Source organism: Sciurus carolinensis, chromosome 7 (genome assembly GCF_902686445.1).
Source record: "Sciurus carolinensis chromosome 7, mSciCar1.2, whole genome shotgun sequence".
Lineage (NCBI taxonomy): Eukaryota > Metazoa > Chordata > Mammalia > Rodentia > Sciuridae > Sciurus > Sciurus carolinensis.
Genome location: NC_062219.1, coordinates 33,905,998 through 33,924,596, shown reverse-complemented (window position 1 = coordinate 33,924,596; position 18,599 = coordinate 33,905,998). Strand labels below are relative to the sequence as shown.

Here is an 18,599-nt window from a genome sequence, read left to right as displayed (position 1 = left end):
CCCTGAAATCCAGCTACAATGATATTGTGTTGTCCTAGTGGATAGGTTCAATGTTCCTGAACAGCCTGGAATGGCCTCCTGCAATCCGTTCTTCACAGAGCTAACTTAGGTGAGACGACATCTCTGACACCCTATTCTGATTTAGAGACCTCTACTTTTGTTCCCATAAGAAGTTCAAAACATATATTACAAAACTTGAAACTACTCTGCTACCACTGATTTACTGTCCTTGAGCAGAGACCTTATTTCATTTGATATTTCCATGATAAAATAGTAGATGATACCAATGGGCATTCCATTATACCTATCTGCATAATGAAAAAATGAATGAATAAAACAAGTGAACTGCCCGAGGAGCCACTCCTCCACCGTTTCACCTTTTGTCTGCACACTGCTCTCACATGAGGAGGGGCTCTGTTCACTTTTTGTCCTACATCAGTGGTTGCTCCAGGAGTCAAGAGGCTCCTCTCAAGTCTGGGTTCAAAACCCTAATGAGGCCAGCTAAAGCAGAGTCATGAGCTCCCTCCCCTCCTGTGGTTCATTCTTTCTGAGACCAAAAGGCCACATGACAAAACCTGGACTCTTTCTCCCTCCTGATCAGGACTATTTGAGAATATCATTCCATAATATTGGTAATATTTTGTCTCCATTTGAGGGTCCACAAATAAATATACAGTTAGGATACACTGGCAGGAGGGAATAGTCCTTGAAAGGACTTAAAAAGTCACAAAGACTAAATGAACACTTATATGAAGTGTGTCTTCCTTCTTTCTTTCTAAACAGAGTTTGCATCAAGTTCCTCACTGCCTCATAATTGCCCACCACCAGCTGAGAAAGGCAGACTCAGACTGAGGCTTGCCCTCTGCAGCCTGTTCCTTGACCAGCTTTCTATTTGCTCCCTTTCCCCCACTTTCAATGCCTGATCAAAAGATCAGAGTTACTCCAAAGGGCAAGGTCAGGTCAGGAGGGGAGCTTTAACTGCCTGAAAAAGGGAAAGAACAGATATATCACAAATAGTTATTCTTGTCTGACTTTTAGACATTGTCCTGGTCCTGCTCTTTGCTTGGTCTGCCTGCTGCAGAGGGTAGCTGAAGCAAGAAAAACACTTCTTAGCTCTGACGGTCACCAGCAAAGGAAAATTTATCAGAGTAAGCCGCAGTGATTAGGAGGTAGAGAACCAAGATGATTTTGAGCCATGGAGGCGATTCCTAATCATTCTTCAGGCACCAAACTCAAACCTGTTTCTCGAGTAACAGGTTGAACTCACAATAGTTTGGTAGTTTGAATCCCCTATTTTGTTCTTTCATAGCACTTTATTTCCTTCAGAGCACTTATCAAATTTGCAAGTATATTTTGTTTACTTGTTGACATCCATACCGCGCTTCCGGTGACATCTTCATCCAGGAAGGGGTTGACCTTTGTTTTGTCTGCCACTGAGTCCTCAACACCCAGGCCCATCCTAGCAGATCTGGGTACTTGTTAAATAACTTTTGGAAAGCTTTCCAATTTAGTTTTCTTGCCTTATATGTGAATTTACTCTTTCATTTCCTAAATCCGTTCATTAAGGAATCTCATAAAAAAGAGACTCTGAGACAAGTAAACTTCAAAAGCTGTGTGTGAGTGTGTATGTTCATTGCAAGAATAAATATAAGGCACTAGAGATAACCAATATAAGAAACTCACTTAAATGTTTATTAAAATGCGCAAATGAAGATGAGGGTATTAGTAATGTTTTCAGTGTCACTCATTTTTGTCTTATATTCCTGATTTAAAAAATAAGTAACTGATTCATAACATTTAGAGAAAAAATAGCCACTGTTCTCACATTACATTTGTATAACCCTCACTTCTCTCCTTATGTTACTATATCCTTTAAAAAGTACCATAGTTAACAAAGGTACTTTAACTATTTCACTGACTTGCCCAGTGTCATCTAAGTTTGATATCTAGTGAGACTAAAATGTGGAACTCAGTCTTATGACTCCTAGGTAAGAATGCTCAGTCTTACACATATAAAATCAAATACATCTCAAAAAAAAAAAAAAAAAAACCCCAAAACGGCTTTTAGATTAACAGTACAATCATTCAGGTGACTGAATGTTATATTTTCACTAAAATTTTAAATGTTTTCCTTATAAGTCCATTATATAATCTGTGTGGAAAACTGTATTTAAAATATAAAGAATAAAGTTGCTAGATATAAGATCAATATAAAAAAAGTTAATTTTCTCTCTTTTTACTAGCAATAGCTAGAAAAAAATTTGTGACTGCAATTAGTTAGAAAACTATATACTTTAATTGAAAGATATTTAAAAAGACACATATAAGTGGAGTTATTTTATATTCATGGAAAAGATGATTTAATTACAATTCACTCTGTCTACTCTAGAATGGATGAAATTGAGATTAAAATGCCACAGGGCTAGGGATATACCTCAGTGGTGGAGCACTGTCTAGCATGTGTAAGGCTCTGGGTTTGATCCTCGGTACTGCAAACAAAACAGGATTTAACCCCTTAGAACCTAGTGATTTGATTTTGAAATTACATGAAAACAGAAAGAACAGAAAATGAAGAAAAAGAACAAAGGTGAGGGACATACACTACCAGATATCAAGACTCATTATGTAATTCCAGAGTAATTAAGACATATGGCACTGGTACAGAGACAAATACATAGGTCAATGGAAATAACAGACTCATACCCTCACATATAAAGGACTTGAGATATGACACTGCAGATTAGAGGGGGAAAGGATGGACTCTTCAATGAACAGTGCCAGAATGGTGCCCACTTATTCCACAAATAGGTCACTGTTTTTTGATATACGAAAAAAAGTAATTTCAGATGAGTAAGGACTGATATACCAAAAATGTTAAAAATTTCTAGAAGGAAAATATTTTTGGTACCTCAGAGTATAGAAAAAAACATAGTTCATGGGGCTGGGGATACAGTTCAGTGGTAGAGCACTTGCACAAGGCCCTGGGTTCAATCCCTAGTACCATGAGGGAAACGGGGAGGACATAATTCAAAAAAGGAAAACTTGATAAATTCAACTGTATTAACTATATTCAACTATACTGATAATGAAAGACACACCACAAACCTGAAGATACTTGTAACACATAAAATTGGCAAAGAATTAATATCTAGAATCTATCAAGAACCAATAAATGAAAGAAAGATAAAGCAAGACAAAAAGGTGAATAAGCATTTCACAGAAATGTTTTGAATTTTCTCATTCTTTGTGTTGTCATAGAAAAAAATATGAATGGTCAATAACCATTGGAAAAGATATTAATAAGGAAAATGAAAATCACCATCACCGTTATATATCATTCTGTATTCACCAGACTGGCAAAAATTAAAACTCAGAAGGGAAGCTCAGAGGGGAAGCTGTGAAATGGTAGGAACCCTCACTCCCTTGTCTTGCAGTGCGAGATAGAAAATGTGTGCTTTATGACCCAGCTATTCTTGTGGGGTTTTGTGATAACTGATAAATGTACAGGTTATTTTTTTAAAGTAATTTACTCTGCTGTGTGATAAAACCTGCATTTCAAAACCGTAATGGATAATTATGAACATTTACTCATTGCATTGAGAATTTCTTAGTTATCACATGGAAGCAGGATAACATACTAACTAATCTCCTATTATTGTCCATCTAGATTGCTGAAGAACCCCCAACCCTACCCTTGAGACTAGGGATTGAACCCAGGGGTGCTTTAACCCTAAGCTATATCCCCATCCCTTTTATTTTTCATTTTAAGAAGGGTCCAAGTTGCCCATGCTGGCCTCAAACTGACAATCCACCTGCCTCAGCTTCCCAAGTTACTGGGATTATAGGCATGTGCCACCACACGCAGCTAGGTGGTTGAAAATCTTTTGCTAGTACATACAAAAATGTAATAAATATACTTGTAGGTAAAACTTTGTAAATATCTTATCATTTAAGATAAATCCTTAAAAATAGTTTAAAGATAGGCATTAATAAAAATATTTAAGTTATATTTTGCCAAACCTTCCTACAGAAAATACTATTAACTTCTACAACAACATATACTTATCTCCTACCACCTTCCCAACACTGGCTAAAAACATAACTTATGCCAAATGTGTAAGTGAAAACTGGTTCACTGAATTTTTAATTTGTACTGATTTAAGCAATAGCGAGGCTAGACAGTTTGATTACTGTTCACTTAGTTTTTACAGTTAACTTGCTTAATTCTCTGCCCATTTTTCTACTAAAGTGTTTAAATTTTCTTAATAAAGTTCTTAATACATTCAGGATATTGACTTTCTATTCCAGGCATACTAAGCTTTATCATTTATCCTTAACTTTTGTTTTTGTTGATTCAACCAAAGTTTTCAATTTTTTTTTTATGGTTCATTCTCTATTATACAATTATTAATGTCTAGATTTAAAAGATTTAACTCATCTCTCCATCACCCCTCCTATAATAAAAATATCTCATTTTTAAAAAGGGTGCTGGGAACCGTGGTACCCGCCAGTGACTTGGCAGGCCGAGGCAGGAGGATTGCAAGTTCAAAGTCAGCCTCGGCAACTTAGCAAAGTCCTAAACAAATTAGTGAGGTCCTGTCTTAAAATAAAAAAATTAAAAATGGCCTGGGGATGGGGCTCAGTGGTTGAGCATCTCTGGGTTTAGTCCCCAGCACCAATAATAATAACAACAACAACAGCAGCAGCAGCAGGAGCACCTTCCCCAAAGGGTCATTGTGAACATTAATTAGTATAACTTATACTAACACACTTAATTAAGCAATACATGAATATCAATTTTTGTAGACACTAAATAAATCATAGTTATTGACACTACATACCATAACCACAGGTAGAACAGACTTTATAATTAGAGGTACCTAAGCAGATGCACCTGGGGATTAGTAAGAATCTGAAAAGTCACATACGGTATAGCATAGGGGTGCCAGGCTAGCTCATGCGCAAGTTAAGGGCCACGGAGTCAAGACCCCAGAGTCCGGGAGTTGGGTAGAAGCAGGCTTGCGGTAAGCAGCCTACAAACTCGTTTATCGCATGAACAGGTATACATTTTATAGGTTTCTTGCCCAATCACAATGTGCCACGGGGGATCAGACCACCAGGCCCCTATACAGGTTCCCTTGGTAACACTAGGTCAACTTGGGGCAGTTGTTTACTCTCCTAGGTAGGAGAAGTGGAATGCTCCTCTTTGCAAGTTTACACACTTGAGACATTAACTGCTGCCAGCCAAGAACTAGGATTTCTCCCAACAGTATAGGAAGGAGATACAATGATACAAAACTACATTTTGCAGGATCACAAAATTCACAAGAAAGTTCACAAGCAAAGCAGGCTCTCTTACCTTATTCTTCCCCTTCCTCTGCCAGCTCTGTTTCTTTATGCACTACCACTCTTGTGACCGACATGTCAGGGTGCTGCTCCTTGGCTTCCCTGATTGCCTGAGCCAATGCCTGCCAAGGTCAGAAGACAAAACAGCCATGAGTGGTTCCACCTCATATTGACAAAACTCAAGCACGTTCATCAACTGGAACTGCAGGGCAAGCTAAAATGGTCTTATTTCTTTAGAGAAGCAGGAAGATTCAAACTGAGATCATTGTTCATTTTAGAGACTGCTTCTCATATTTCCAAACTTCCCATTCCTCTAGTCCATTGTCTAATGAGATGTGTAGGAGAAATATGTTATCTGATTCCCAGGCCTGTACTGGGAGATTTGGAGAAAATGATTCTTCTTCTAGGCCTTTGTATTTTCACCTGAAACCTGAGAATAATGCTAAGGTTGTAAAGATTATTTTGAGGTTTGTTGTATGAATTTAAGAAATGACACCAAGCAGTTAGAATAGTGCCTGATCTATACACTTCAGTGATAATTATTAGAAACTCCAAGATATGGAACCAGGTCTGCTTTTCTTGGCCCTCTCAGACACCTATGAACTACAATGTTCACTGAACTAAGATGTTGCAGGGAAAATATCTAGAAAGTTAATCACATGCAATCAGTAAAGCTAAAGAACAGAGACTCATCTTTAGATATGCAAGGGCAGGTCCCTGTTTTATAGCTGAAAAATCTTAAGGCCTGAAGATTAATGGGGTCTTTTTCAAGGTCAAGCAGCTAGTGAGTGGCAGGGAAGGCAGAGGACTGGGGATGCTGACTCCAGTGGCTCATGGTCTCTTCCTTAACTAGTCAGTGAGAAAGCAGAGTTTCTTTACATTTATCAGAAAGCAAATTGTATAAAAAAGTTGTGTCAATGTGGAAACATCCTATTTTTCAGAAGGGTAATTTTTTTTCTTAATTATGCTAATTTTACTCAAAAAGAGGTTCTGGGAAGAAAGTAAAAGAAAACAAAACACAGAATGACAAAGCCCAGGAAATAATTCTGAAAGAAGAAAAAAATTCTTCTAGGATAGAAAACAGCTTATCTCATAATGAAACTACACACTTGAAAAAAGCAGTGCAATTTTTCTTTTGCTCTGCCACCTGCCTAAACAACATTTCTTATTTGCATTATTGTTTCTGTCAGTTGTGAGGTTACTGAGTAAAACCCTATACTTCGTTTCATTAAAAAATGGTAAAGCTATGAAACAAAGTAATGAGAAAGCAAAAATTGCCATAATCACCTTCAAATATGTTTGAAATCAAGTTTGTCATAATTCCTTTCATTTTATAATGTAAGCAGAAGAAATTAAATACTATAAAATGTTAATTTATTATGACAACAATAAGGATCATGAGACAACTAGCACACTATACTGCCAAATTTAGAAATTATTTTATTAGAAAGAAACTCTGAAGAGTAACCGCAGTTTAGTTCATCCCTTCCTGGTATGGGTCTGAGAGTGTCCTGACAACCAGGTTTCCATAAAAGCAGGACTCTCTGATTTGCCAACAAGATATTTCTGTTTCCCCCAGAGGAAAACTTCCTTCCACTACTAAAATTCCTTTTAATGTAAGCAAGGAACTCAAAAAAGTTCTAATGGCATTAAAGTTACTACATGATCAACATTAATTTTCAACAGTGCCACTTTTCTCATTTAAAAATAGCTCCATCGAACATACTGTGTGAATCGAAATGTGGACTAGAATTGTGCCTCTGGATCTGATCACGCAATGGAAACATGTCATAAAAGGCCAGGTGCTCCAGGGGTTGGAAAAACGACACTAGGCAAAGAACTTGCAAGAGGATCAGGAGTGAAAGACATTAATGTGGGTGATTTAGCTTGAGAAGCTTCATCACTGGCAAGATGGCTTCTCCCAAGAGCATGCTGAAAGATGCACAGATGGCACCAATCCTGAAGGATATGGGATTATAGGACATGAGCCAGAAGTTATAAATCAGATATTGGAATTTGCCTTCCAATGTGATTACAATTCTAGATGATGCTAAAACTTATTCAAGCCATGCTAAGAAAGCTACTGTTGATGCAAATGATGTTTGATTGGAATCCAGTAGAGCTGACCAGCCTTTTACCTCTCCTCCCCAGGAGATTTTTTATTAGATATTATAAGGCAAAGGAATCAAACCCCTTTGCCAACGATCAAGCCATATTCAGGTCCTAGTTGCCTCCTGATAGATACTGCTTAACAGCTCTAAACTTCAGGCTCGAGTCTACCAAAAAAGCATCTACGTCTGCAGGAAGAGTAACAATATCACAATTAAGTGTTGGTTCAGTTATTAGCAGACCAAGTACTCCCACACTAGGCACACCAACCCCACAAACCAGATCTGTTTCAACTAAAGTAGGGACTCCAATGTCTCTAACAGGGCAAAGGTTTACAGTACAAATGCCTGCTCCACAGTCCCCTGCTGTATAAGTCTCAATTCTTACAACATCAGCAGTTCAGAATGTTCTGATTAATCCATCATTAATTGGCTCCAAAAACATTCTTATTATCACTAATAGGGTATCATCCCAAAATACTGCCAATGAATCATCAAATGCACTGAAAAGAAAATGTGAAGAAGAAGATGATGATGATGATGATGATGATGACAATGACCACAATAACGACTGATAATTTGGTGATGCATGTAACCTGTATACTTGGTCTTGAATCCACTGTAATGAAATTAAAGAAATATGCTGAACATTTTCAAGTTGTGTTTTAGATAGTATTTAATGAGAAAATAATAGTTACTGTTCTTCTCAACAGAAATGTTGGATTTTCTTTAATAGGACCAGTCATGGTTTCTTATCAGCTTTATGTGTAAAAAAATAAAATTGTTCATTGATTTGACTGTTGAAAAAATAAATTAATAAAAATAGCTCCATCACTTCAACACAGGAAGAAAGTGAATCTATCAGGAGCTTGTGGTGACAAATGAATGGGAAGACAATTTTACTCAAACTTTATGCCATTTTACCACTAAACATGAAAAAGTTAAGCCTCTACTCTCTTTATTTGGGTATCTGAACACTATTTTTAGAAGGTTTAAGCATATATTATATCATAACACAAAAGAGATATGTGTCTTTGCAGCATCAGTTAAGGCTGTAGTGTCACTGTGATTTAAAAGTTAGAAATGTATTATTTTGATGCTTATGCCTCACACTGCTTATTGGTCTTTCGGAAGTAGTTCCTTGATTTAAGTTTTCATAAAACAGTCCAAAAGGCAAAATAAAATACATAAAATGAAACCCGAGTGTAATTCTGTGGAAAAGTGGCATTCTAAAGTCTGCAAAGGCCCAGGTTCAGTGGGACAGAAGAGACAACTGCTAAGAGGACATTCCAAGTTGACTTTCCACTATGCCAACAAATGTGGCCTCTTGCCTAGCATGCAGGAGAAATTCAAGAGCAAGAGTTCTAAGGAAAAAGTTAAGAATTGGCTCTGCTCTAATTTCACACTGGGGAACTCAAGGCTGTCCCAGTGGACAGCAGAATAGACCCTTCTATGGGAAACTGGAGACTTGGTTTCCATTTTCCCATGATGAGCAGGTAAAAGTACTCATCTCCGAGGAATTTCTACTCTCCAGTTAAAATCCAGAGGTAAGATTTAACCCTCAAGAAATTTTAAAAATTATGAATTACGTAAATGAAATCATGCTTACAAAGGTCAAAAATGAGGAGCCATTTTCTTTGTAGGCATGAAGAAAATCCACTTTCGCCAGTCACATACAGAGCCCTTCTCAAGCAACAATTTTTTCCTCCAAAATTCTCTTTCCTAAGCCCAGTGTTGTGTTCAAAGTTGGGTAGCTATTATTTGCTCCTACAGTCCAGATAAAATGGCCCATTGAACACATCTTTCTCATTCCTTAAGTCATTATAAAAGGAAAAACAACTTAATCTCCTTTTAAAATCACTCAGAAAATAAAATAAAATAAAACCATCACTTGGTATTGCAGTCTAAATTAAAGCCAGTCTTTAAGTCTCCAATGGTTCCATTCATTCTTGCTTAAAGTCCTTTGCTCTGCCAAACTTGATACAGAATGGAAACATGATCTTCTTGAAACTTTTCAGAATCACCATAAATTTTCACTTTGTAAGAGATCTTAGATTATTTCCCCCTTCCTCCTCCCTTCTAATAATAGTAATAAGGAAAAACACCTAGTAGGAAATAGCCCAACTTTTCTTATGCTACAAAAAAACTTAAAAATTCCTTTAAAAAGGCATTAAAAATTGGCTTTTTTCATTTTTTAGAAGTCACTGTCATTAAATTGACATTCTTTTAAAAATATTTTGATGACCTGTCTTTAAACCAGGCCCACATGAATACCTAATGATTGCCCCAAATCCTCCAGATGACTTTGACCCTAAAGTACACATAAAGCCAGTGGGAAATAAGTAAGCATTCACGCTTCGTGCTGATTCAGAGTTAGAAAAGCCGAAAGGACAGGTTGTGTCAAGGCTGTGAAGTATCCTTATACCATGCTTAGGAGCTGGACTTCATCTAGGAGGTTCTGGGAGAAGATGTTTACCCAGGGATGTAAGAAAATAACAGACATAAACCTTAGCAAATACATGAAGTCACGTTCAGAACTAGAACCTAAAGTCTTTACCTGGTCATGATCAATATCTGCATCTCCCGTGATCACAATGCGTTTTTCAATTCTTGTTTCAGATATTCCACCTTTTACAGTCTAAAGGCCATAAAAAAGAAAGAGAAAGAACAGTTTTAGTGAAAGCATGTTTACACAGACAGAGAAAAGAAAAAGGGAACCCACCTTGACCTTGTGCTCATCATAAAGCCATGCACAATGAATGATGGAAGACTGATGTTCTAGAAACTGACTTTCCTGTATTATTAAGTTCAATAGAGAAACCTATTGTTAAAGTTATAGCACCCATAAATATCCCTCAACTGAAAGTAACCCTAAAATTAACTTATCAAGATTCAGGAGAGATTAAGATAGATGAATGTCATTTAATCCAAGTAATCTGATTGAGATACTATGTTATAATTTCCTGAGTTTCTTCTCTCCCAGTTGGCCAGTTTTTAAAAAGGGAGAATATCAAGAAGAAATAACTGGTATTTGTAGAGTTAAGAGTAATTTTAACAATTCAGGTAGCAGTTTTAGATTTAGGAAACTGATATTATAGTTTTAATTGCTAGGGTCTAGTGATACAAATTCATTTGGTAATTTTGTTCATTTAGTTTAGTGCTATAAAAAATAGGACTTGAATTTGGCTGAAGATCGGGAAGACATTGAGATTTTCATTAAATTTATGACTTGATCATAGTTGTGCATGTGACTGAGCATAGGGACATGGAGCATGGCTGTGCAAAGGTATGGTAAGACCAGGGAGAAGGGGATCCTGGGTGAATTGCTCAGTTACTGGTTTGGGTATAACCTGAGAGCACTGGAGAAGGCTAGGAGGTCAACAGCCTGAGACCTTCTAAACAGACAATGGGAAAATACCACATGGTCCTGAGAAAGTACACATCCACCCTTGCCAACTCTGACAAATGTACAGACCAAATCACTAGTGATGGCATTTTACTGTAAGAAGTAAGACTTACCACTAGTATTAGTAACTTGATAAGCTTTTAAATGAGCACTGGTGGCACAATTTATGTGGCATTTTTTTAATATACACAGTTGGTTTTTGTGTGTGTGTGTTTCTTTGTTTTGTTTTGTTTTGTTTTGTTTTCATTATTGATGAACTGATGAACACAGGGTGGGAAGGGCACAAAGGACACATTTAAGACCTTTAAACAGTAATCAAATGTGAAAAGTAGTGAAAGGAAATACTGGAAAATAAGACTTAAGTTAGAAATCTGAACCTGAAAGCTCCTAAAAATAATTCTGGGTTTCCCTAGGTCTGGAATGGGCCTTGGTATTTATGCGGCAAGATAGGGACCACCTGGTTATTTGGATTTAACACTTGGAGAATGATCTGGGAGAATGTCCCCCAAACTGACATACTAATATCTTAAATTTTACAGCTTATCAAATGATCTCTGATCTGTAGCTATCTTAATTATAGCTATTCAAAAGATATTTTTACCCCCTTGTACTTTACAAAATTGGAATTTGGTTTAAATACATGTCAATGGAGGCTAATTTCTCAGTTACTTTAAATCAAGGCATTTTTTTATTCCACTGGCACTGTCTGTGTATTACTGGGAGGTGTGTATAGGAACAAAGAAACAATTCAGAAAAGACCCTGTTTGCAATGTACCATCCTTTCCCTAGGATTCCCCTGGACTGCTTTACCTTGGTGATGTGTGTGGTTGTCGTTGTCGACACGGACTCAGATGTGATGGTTTGTGCAGTCAGTAACGTGCCCGAATCACCACCAGCCCCGCCATCAATCTTTGGATAGTTGAGGGAAAAATACAAAGTAATGCTTAACTTCCATCATGTTGTCAGAGAACCCCACCCCACTGAATATGCATCTTCTAAAAATCTATATGGTCTGCAGAAGATGCTATCCACTATCCTTTGCATGTCTGTAGTGGTAGTTTATGGTCCAGGAGAGTGGCTGGCATTTAAAACAGAGGAGAGACAAAAGCTAAGTGCACATGGAGCAGCAAACCCTGTGGGTAGAAAGAAGAGGAAGTAACAGAAGTAGAAGGTGGGAGGGAAAGTTATACAGGACGGAAGAGAATTTGTCTGAGAAACATTTGCAGAAGCTAGAAAAGAAAACAAGAGAGGCAGGCAGGGAAATTTCCACAGTGACCAGAGTGCTGAGTTTGTTATTGTCTTTTAAGCACAGGTGGGTAAAAATAGATAAACATTTTCTCAGATTACTAAGCAACAGAGCCCAAGAGACACTGAGCCTAAGTGATTTGGTTATCTGCTTATCTCTAGATTTTTTTTTTTTAAACTACACAGTTGCTTTAACAGTTTGTGTGTTGTAAGGATACATGTTGGAACATATTTCAGTATTCCAAGTCTGCATGCTCTCTCTACATATATAACATATAATAAATTCCATACATATATTAAAGTAGGTTTTCATTTTCTTGATAACAGAAGAAGTAGAAAGTGCTAGAATTTACCAGAAATTAAGAGCCTAACAGTTTATATTATCATCAAACATATTTGCCTTTCATTTTCTGACACAAAAGAAATAACTAAAAAATCTAGAGCCTTTCTGACTAAGCTAAAAGGAAATTTCTCTCAAATATGTGTTAGGTACTTATATTTCTTTATGAGGGTACTTACCACGATAAAGACACTGAGTAATGCTCCCATGCACATAACCCATAAGAAACCTGTTCGTGCTTATATGGAATCTATGCACACATGGATAAATAATTTTAGAAAATATTCCACCCATGCAGGCACTAAACCTTTTTGGTGGTGCCGGGGATTGAACCCAGGGCCTTTTCTTATTAGGCAAGTTCTCTACCACTGAGCTACATTCCCAGACTAAATATCTGGAGAAGGCAATAACCTGCCATACTCCACATGGTATAATCCCACCTAGAAAGTCAAGCCTTCTGGTAGAGAAAATATTTATCATATACATATTTAAACAGTTCCTTTTGAAATGGTAAAAACTTTCCTTTTTTGTTATTCTTAAGATTAGACACTGTAATACTTATTTAAAATCTTTACAGAAAAAGTCTAAAGGCCTAAAATCAAATACACAAGTCTGATAATTATTTAGACATAATATCACAGGTCACGTATGAATGACTACGTATGTCCAAAAGAAAATAGTCCAACATGAAGAAGGAGGGCCAGTATGTGTGTGCATGTGTGTGTTACTCGCAAGACAGTGAGTTGACTGGATCTCTTTTCATGGAATTTCAAGTAAATAAAGAAGCCCATCTACTATTAAACCACAAAATACAACCTATTTTCCAAGTATATACAAACATTTTTGGACACAAGTCATAAATGTCTTATAATAATACACATGAGATTCACACAGCTAGTTCTAAATATACAGTCTTTCCTATAATTACTGGGTCACCAACTTGATGGCAGCTCTCTGTCTCAATGTGGGAGCAATGTAGCAATGTTGTTGTTGGAACAGTTATAAAATGGAGATATGAAAAGCTAAGTCAAAATCAGGAACATGTAAGTGAGAAGACACTAAAAACAGAAACAAACATACTAAGTAAAAATGAACTCAAACAGTGTAAGTCTTGAGCTTTTGTACCTGTGGAGACTCATATGTGATGGTTTTGGTCTCAGTTTGGACAATAGGGACTTCCTTGGTGGAGATTTCTGTCCTTTGTGAGGCATCAGAAATTGTTACCATCTCTGTTTTTACCACTGGTGGCTGAGGTGGAAAAGGAAGGGAAAAATAAATTCTAGAGGTAATGAAGTAAAAGTACTTAAAGGAACCTTCAAAAATAAATGAAGAAACATATCCAAACATACACTCATCCACAAAAGAAAAAAAGAGTAAAAGCAAATAACATAAAACAAACAAAAGATATGAAAGAAAAACTTTCCTTCAAATATATCATATACAAACACATACATATGAATGTTGGTACATGTATATGTGTGCATATATACTAAAAAGTAAACTAACATGATAACTCCCCTAAATCATGTTATTCTTCAAATGTTGATGGTCACTAACTACTACAATGATATATGTATATTCTTTACTTTGGGAAAATAATGATAAAATCGAAAAAAAAAGTTTGAAACGACTCAGAGTACAATTACCTTGATTGCTGCAGCAATTTAAAGAACCACAGGGTTCATGTGAAGTCGCATTGTTTTTAATTAGCATGCCAGCTAGGTAGGCAAAGATGTGCTCTTCCCCCCAAAAGACACCATTTCAGAAAGGATATCTTCAAGAGTGATTATTTCATTTACCATTGCCTAAAATTTGCAGTGATTCTTTTGTATTACATGTTAAAATGTTATATCTAAAATTTCTCCAATAATATTATAGTTAGTAACGCTTTAAACTATTTAAAACATGAAAGGAGAGGTTCAACGTTGTGTTAACAGTGTACTCTGCTGAGCATATATATTTAGTACAACATCGGGCTATAGTACTACTGCCAAAATATTACAGTACTTTCTTTGAGAGAAAATTCCCAACAGGTACGATTATTTAAAGAGGAACAATCATATATCAAATGCAGAAAATAATCAAAGTCTCTAAAAACATCTTCTCTGAAGTGAAACAAATTTAAAAGTGACATTGTAAATATCCATTTAATCATTTCAAAACAGAGTCACTTCAAGATTTTTCTACCCATCAAATGTGGACAGAGCAAATGTGGATAAATCCCTATACCATAGGCACTTTAAAATCAAGCAGCATTCCCCATGGGAGTAAACCCTTCCTCAGCCTAACTCACTGCACCTAATGACCAAGACTTAATCTAAGTGAATTTTGGAAAGTTTTCTTTCTTGATAGAAAAGGAAGACTCATATCCAAAGTACATAATTCACAAAACATATAACCAATTTGCAAAGAACTGATGTAAGGACTGAACAAGAAGAGAAGGGTTTCCTCCTGTTGAACAGTTTAGCCTCTGGCTGCCTAGAAGGAAGGAAAGGCTCTTAACCAAACCACACAATCCCTGGAATCTAAAGACAGAAATCACAGCAGTATTCAAAAAGTACTGTTCTCATCACTGCAGGATGCTGCGCTCAGAGCAACACAGTAATCAGAGCCTGCTGTCAGTTCTAAAAACCTTTAGCGAAAAGTAAGAATGAGTCCAAAGGTCAGATCCAATCAGGACGACAGAAGCACACGCACTCACATTGACCATTTTCTCAACATTACACATACATTTTTCTAATTAAACCAATGGGGAAGAAAGGCATTTAGTTTGAAGAAGCAGTGCAAATAAAGACAAAACAGTTGGAAGCATTCAAAACATGCAAAGAAAATTTAAATGAGCAATGGCAAGGAAAAAATGATGAGGTGATTGTAGGAAAGTTTACCCTACAGGTGATCCAGTGGCAGTAGAGAAGCTAGAAACCATGAACTGAGCTGGCAGAAAATCTACAAGCATTGTTTTCCCCCTTCTTCCCATGAGAGAAAAATTCTTGTTGAAAAAGCTGAAGAAGAATTGGGAAGACAGGCGGAGAAGAAAGACAGGTGTTTCACACCTGAGAAATAGCTCTATAGCTTAGCTCCCACTTGGAACTCCCATTTACCTCTGAACAACAAATAATTTGTGGCAAAACATCAATGTCAACATGAGACACCTCTCCGTTAACTTTATGTTGCTCTTCCTCTGTTTCTTCTCTCAGGTCTTGCTTAACCGGGCCTTCGTTTACACTCTTCTCTGCAGATAGCTTTTGGGCAACTACATTTTCCTGGGCCACTGTTTCTACCGTGATTACACTGGCACCTGCTTGTCTGCCTGGGTTGGCTTCGGGCACTGCTTCCTCCCTCTCTACTACCTGGGCTGCTCGGCTGGGCTCTTCCTCCGCCTCTTCTTCATACTCCTCCTGCTCTTCCCTTAGGGTGCCCTCGGTCACACGGTGGTGGGGCCGGTACTCTCCCACGTCTTCCTCCTCACTCTCACTGCTGCTGCTGCTCTCAGAAGACAGGGAGGTGGAGTCTTTTTGTGTCACAGGCTCCACCTTACGAATCTCCCCAGGACCACTCCCAGGTGATAGCTCTTTACCATTCATTTCTTCTGTGATTACTTTTTCGTCTTTCCCAACCTCTGCCTGCTTCTTCTCCTCCACTACATTCAGAGTCTCATGTGAACTCTGTACGAAAAAAAAGATGGATGAGGGAAAACAAAAATATATGAATAAACAAAAACAACGGAAACCCAAATTAAGTGATGGCAGATTCATGTCATGGAGAAAAAACAAAGATGATTATGATGGCTGACTGAAAGGGAAGCAGGGAAAACGTGAGGGGGATGAGAGGCATCAGGCAATGTGTTAACATGGAAAAGGGGAGAACCTTAACAGCATCCCTGGCTCCAGTGCAAGGACCTTCTGACGCAGGAGCACGTGTCTGCGGAACAAAAAGCAACCAAGGACACAAATCAATAAGGTGTTACCTCGACAACCACCAAAACAGACATCTGACACCGCAACACAGAACAGCAAGAATGAACATCTACGAAAACCTCTGCTCAAGGTCACACAGAGGACAGTCAAGACAAATGCCAAAAAGCATATAAAAACAAACAAAAACACATAAACAGCCAGCATTCTCCCAAAGAAACAAAATGCTTTTATTTCTATTATAATTTATACCTACAAGCGCCACTTAAAGTGTTATATATACTGATCACTTAAAGGGATAAATGTGAAAACTCAACAGTTCTGGCTTTAATCAGACTCTAGAACCCAGGCTGGAGCCCTGATTCCTCAATAAACATAGCATTCAAGGAAATGGTACCTATAATTTTTTTGTTGGTACTTTAAAAAAATAGCTTTATTGGCAAAATTATAGTTGGCTATAGCTAACTATATAAAATGTTCATTTCAAAGATGGTCGATAACATCCCGACTTGTATTATAGATCAGCAAAAGAAATGTTATACTTGAGGGTAGATGTCAATGATAGCCCCAAGTGTTTTCTCTTAGAATTTAGTTCCTTCACTAGCATCTTTGAAATCTGAAATGTACTGACTTTTATTATTGAAGATGTTCATTCCTACTCCCTAAAGATATGTTGTTCTTGAGAGTAAATTAATTTATTCTATTTGAGTAATATAGTATCTAAATGTTGGATAAATACCTGTCAACTGAACACATTAGTATTGTATTTCACCACATAATTGTTGCCACTGCATTAATGGTATTCACAAGTATTCCATGCATCCTAATTTTGCACCAAAGACAATTCAGTAATAAAAAATTTAAGCAATGACAGCACAATTTTAAAAAAAAGTCTCACATAATGATTGCATCCTACTTATTTTGGAGAAACCAAAAATTTGGCATAAAATTTGCAACAATTATACAGTGAAATAGGGGAATACAAATTACTGTGCTATGGTATTATTAACTAGGGTAGGAACTTTTTTAAACAGGAATTCATTTTTAAAGCTTCAAATTTCCTTGCATTTATTATTATTTTTTTTTTTTTAAAAAAAGGCTACTTTACATTGGTTTAAGTAAAGCATCACAGTTTCTTTTGACATTCGGGTGGCACTACTGGTAGTTATTATTAAAAATAATTCAGTTAGAGACAGCAGCCCGTTTTATTCAAAGGGTATCTCCATGCTGAATGCAGAAGGGCTCTGTGCCTCTGAACCTTCTGGACACTGTTGTGAAGCTGCCAAGGCTAACTGTGGTAACAGATACTGGAATTCCACTCATCTGTCCCAGCGACATGGACAACCAGAGCTAAAGGTGCTCAAATGGCACGCTTTTCTGCAGCAGCTATCAACATAAACCCACGAGCTCTTTTTGATCTGTTCTAATATTCTTAAATATCTGGTAAGGGGATATTTGAGTTGCTCAAAATTTACACCATGTAAATCATTTGACCAATAGAACAAACAGAATCATCCTTCCAGTTTTATTGAAAACCAGGTGGTTTCACACATTAAGTGGAAAAATACTCTGAATCTATTTTGATAAGTAACACTTAACTACTTATAAATTCCTCTATACATAAAGATACCCAGTGATCAGAATACTTCTCAATCAGACATTTCATGATTACTACAAGTAAATGAATTATTCTTACTATTTATTACTTAACCTTTTTTACTACTAAAAAGGTTAACCTATTACTTATTTGAGCTGATAGGTTCTGTTCAAACTCAGGGAACCCCTTAGGGTCATTCAAAAACAATTATTTCACTGATATGACAGGCACTTGTAGTTTTTTCATATAAACAGAATTTTAAAAATGAACCATCTGAAGATGCCCACGTTTTGGGTTTGAAAACTTGAACTCTACAAAGCCTCCTTAGCTCTGCTTAGTTGAGGCTTTCCTTGTGCTTAACACCTCAGGCTCCAGGCCTTCATGGTTTAAGTGATTCCCTGAATTTAGGCAGAATTTTTGTTTCTGATTTTGACCAAAAGCAGCAGGAGAATAATCCAATCTATTTCTTTTCCTCAAGTCCAAATTCGGTCACTTTTCCTTGAATGTTTCTCCCAGAAAGCGTTAATTTCACCAATGAAAGCACTGGAGGGAAGGGGGCCTAATTATTCAAAAAATGAAAATCACTCTCATATGTGGCTTTTAGTAACAGGGGAAACAAAGTAAAATGCACCTCAAGCAAGGG

General features: G+C 37.0%; 1 protein-coding gene and 1 pseudogene across 16 annotated transcripts in view; one reads left to right on the top strand and one right to left on the bottom strand.

Annotated features, from left to right (window-relative positions):
• The window catches only part of Epb41l2 (erythrocyte membrane protein band 4.1 like 2), a 193,969-nt gene that overhangs the window by 13,890 nt on the left and 161,480 nt on the right, over positions 1-18,599 (bottom strand). For 9 of the 16 annotated variants that reach the window (XM_047557364.1, XM_047557363.1, XM_047557370.1 and 6 more), the window contains 6 exons: positions 16,313-16,366; positions 15,547-16,110; positions 13,571-13,693; positions 11,671-11,769; positions 10,012-10,092; positions 5,360-5,468 (listed from right to left, as the gene is read on the bottom strand). In XM_047557364.1, the coding sequence (XP_047413320.1) occupies positions 5,361-5,468; positions 10,012-10,092; positions 11,671-11,769; positions 13,571-13,693; positions 15,547-16,110; positions 16,313-16,366 (1,029 nt within the window). In that variant the 3' untranslated portion in view covers position 5,360. Of the gene's footprint in view, positions 1-5,359; positions 5,469-10,011; positions 10,093-11,670; positions 11,770-13,570; positions 13,694-15,546; positions 16,111-16,312; positions 16,367-18,599 lie in introns of those variants that run through there. The other 7 variants (XM_047557371.1, XM_047557373.1, XM_047557376.1 and 4 more) reach the window with 5 other exon arrangements.
• Positions 7,086-8,029, top strand: LOC124988419 (transcription initiation factor TFIID subunit 9-like; annotated as a pseudogene).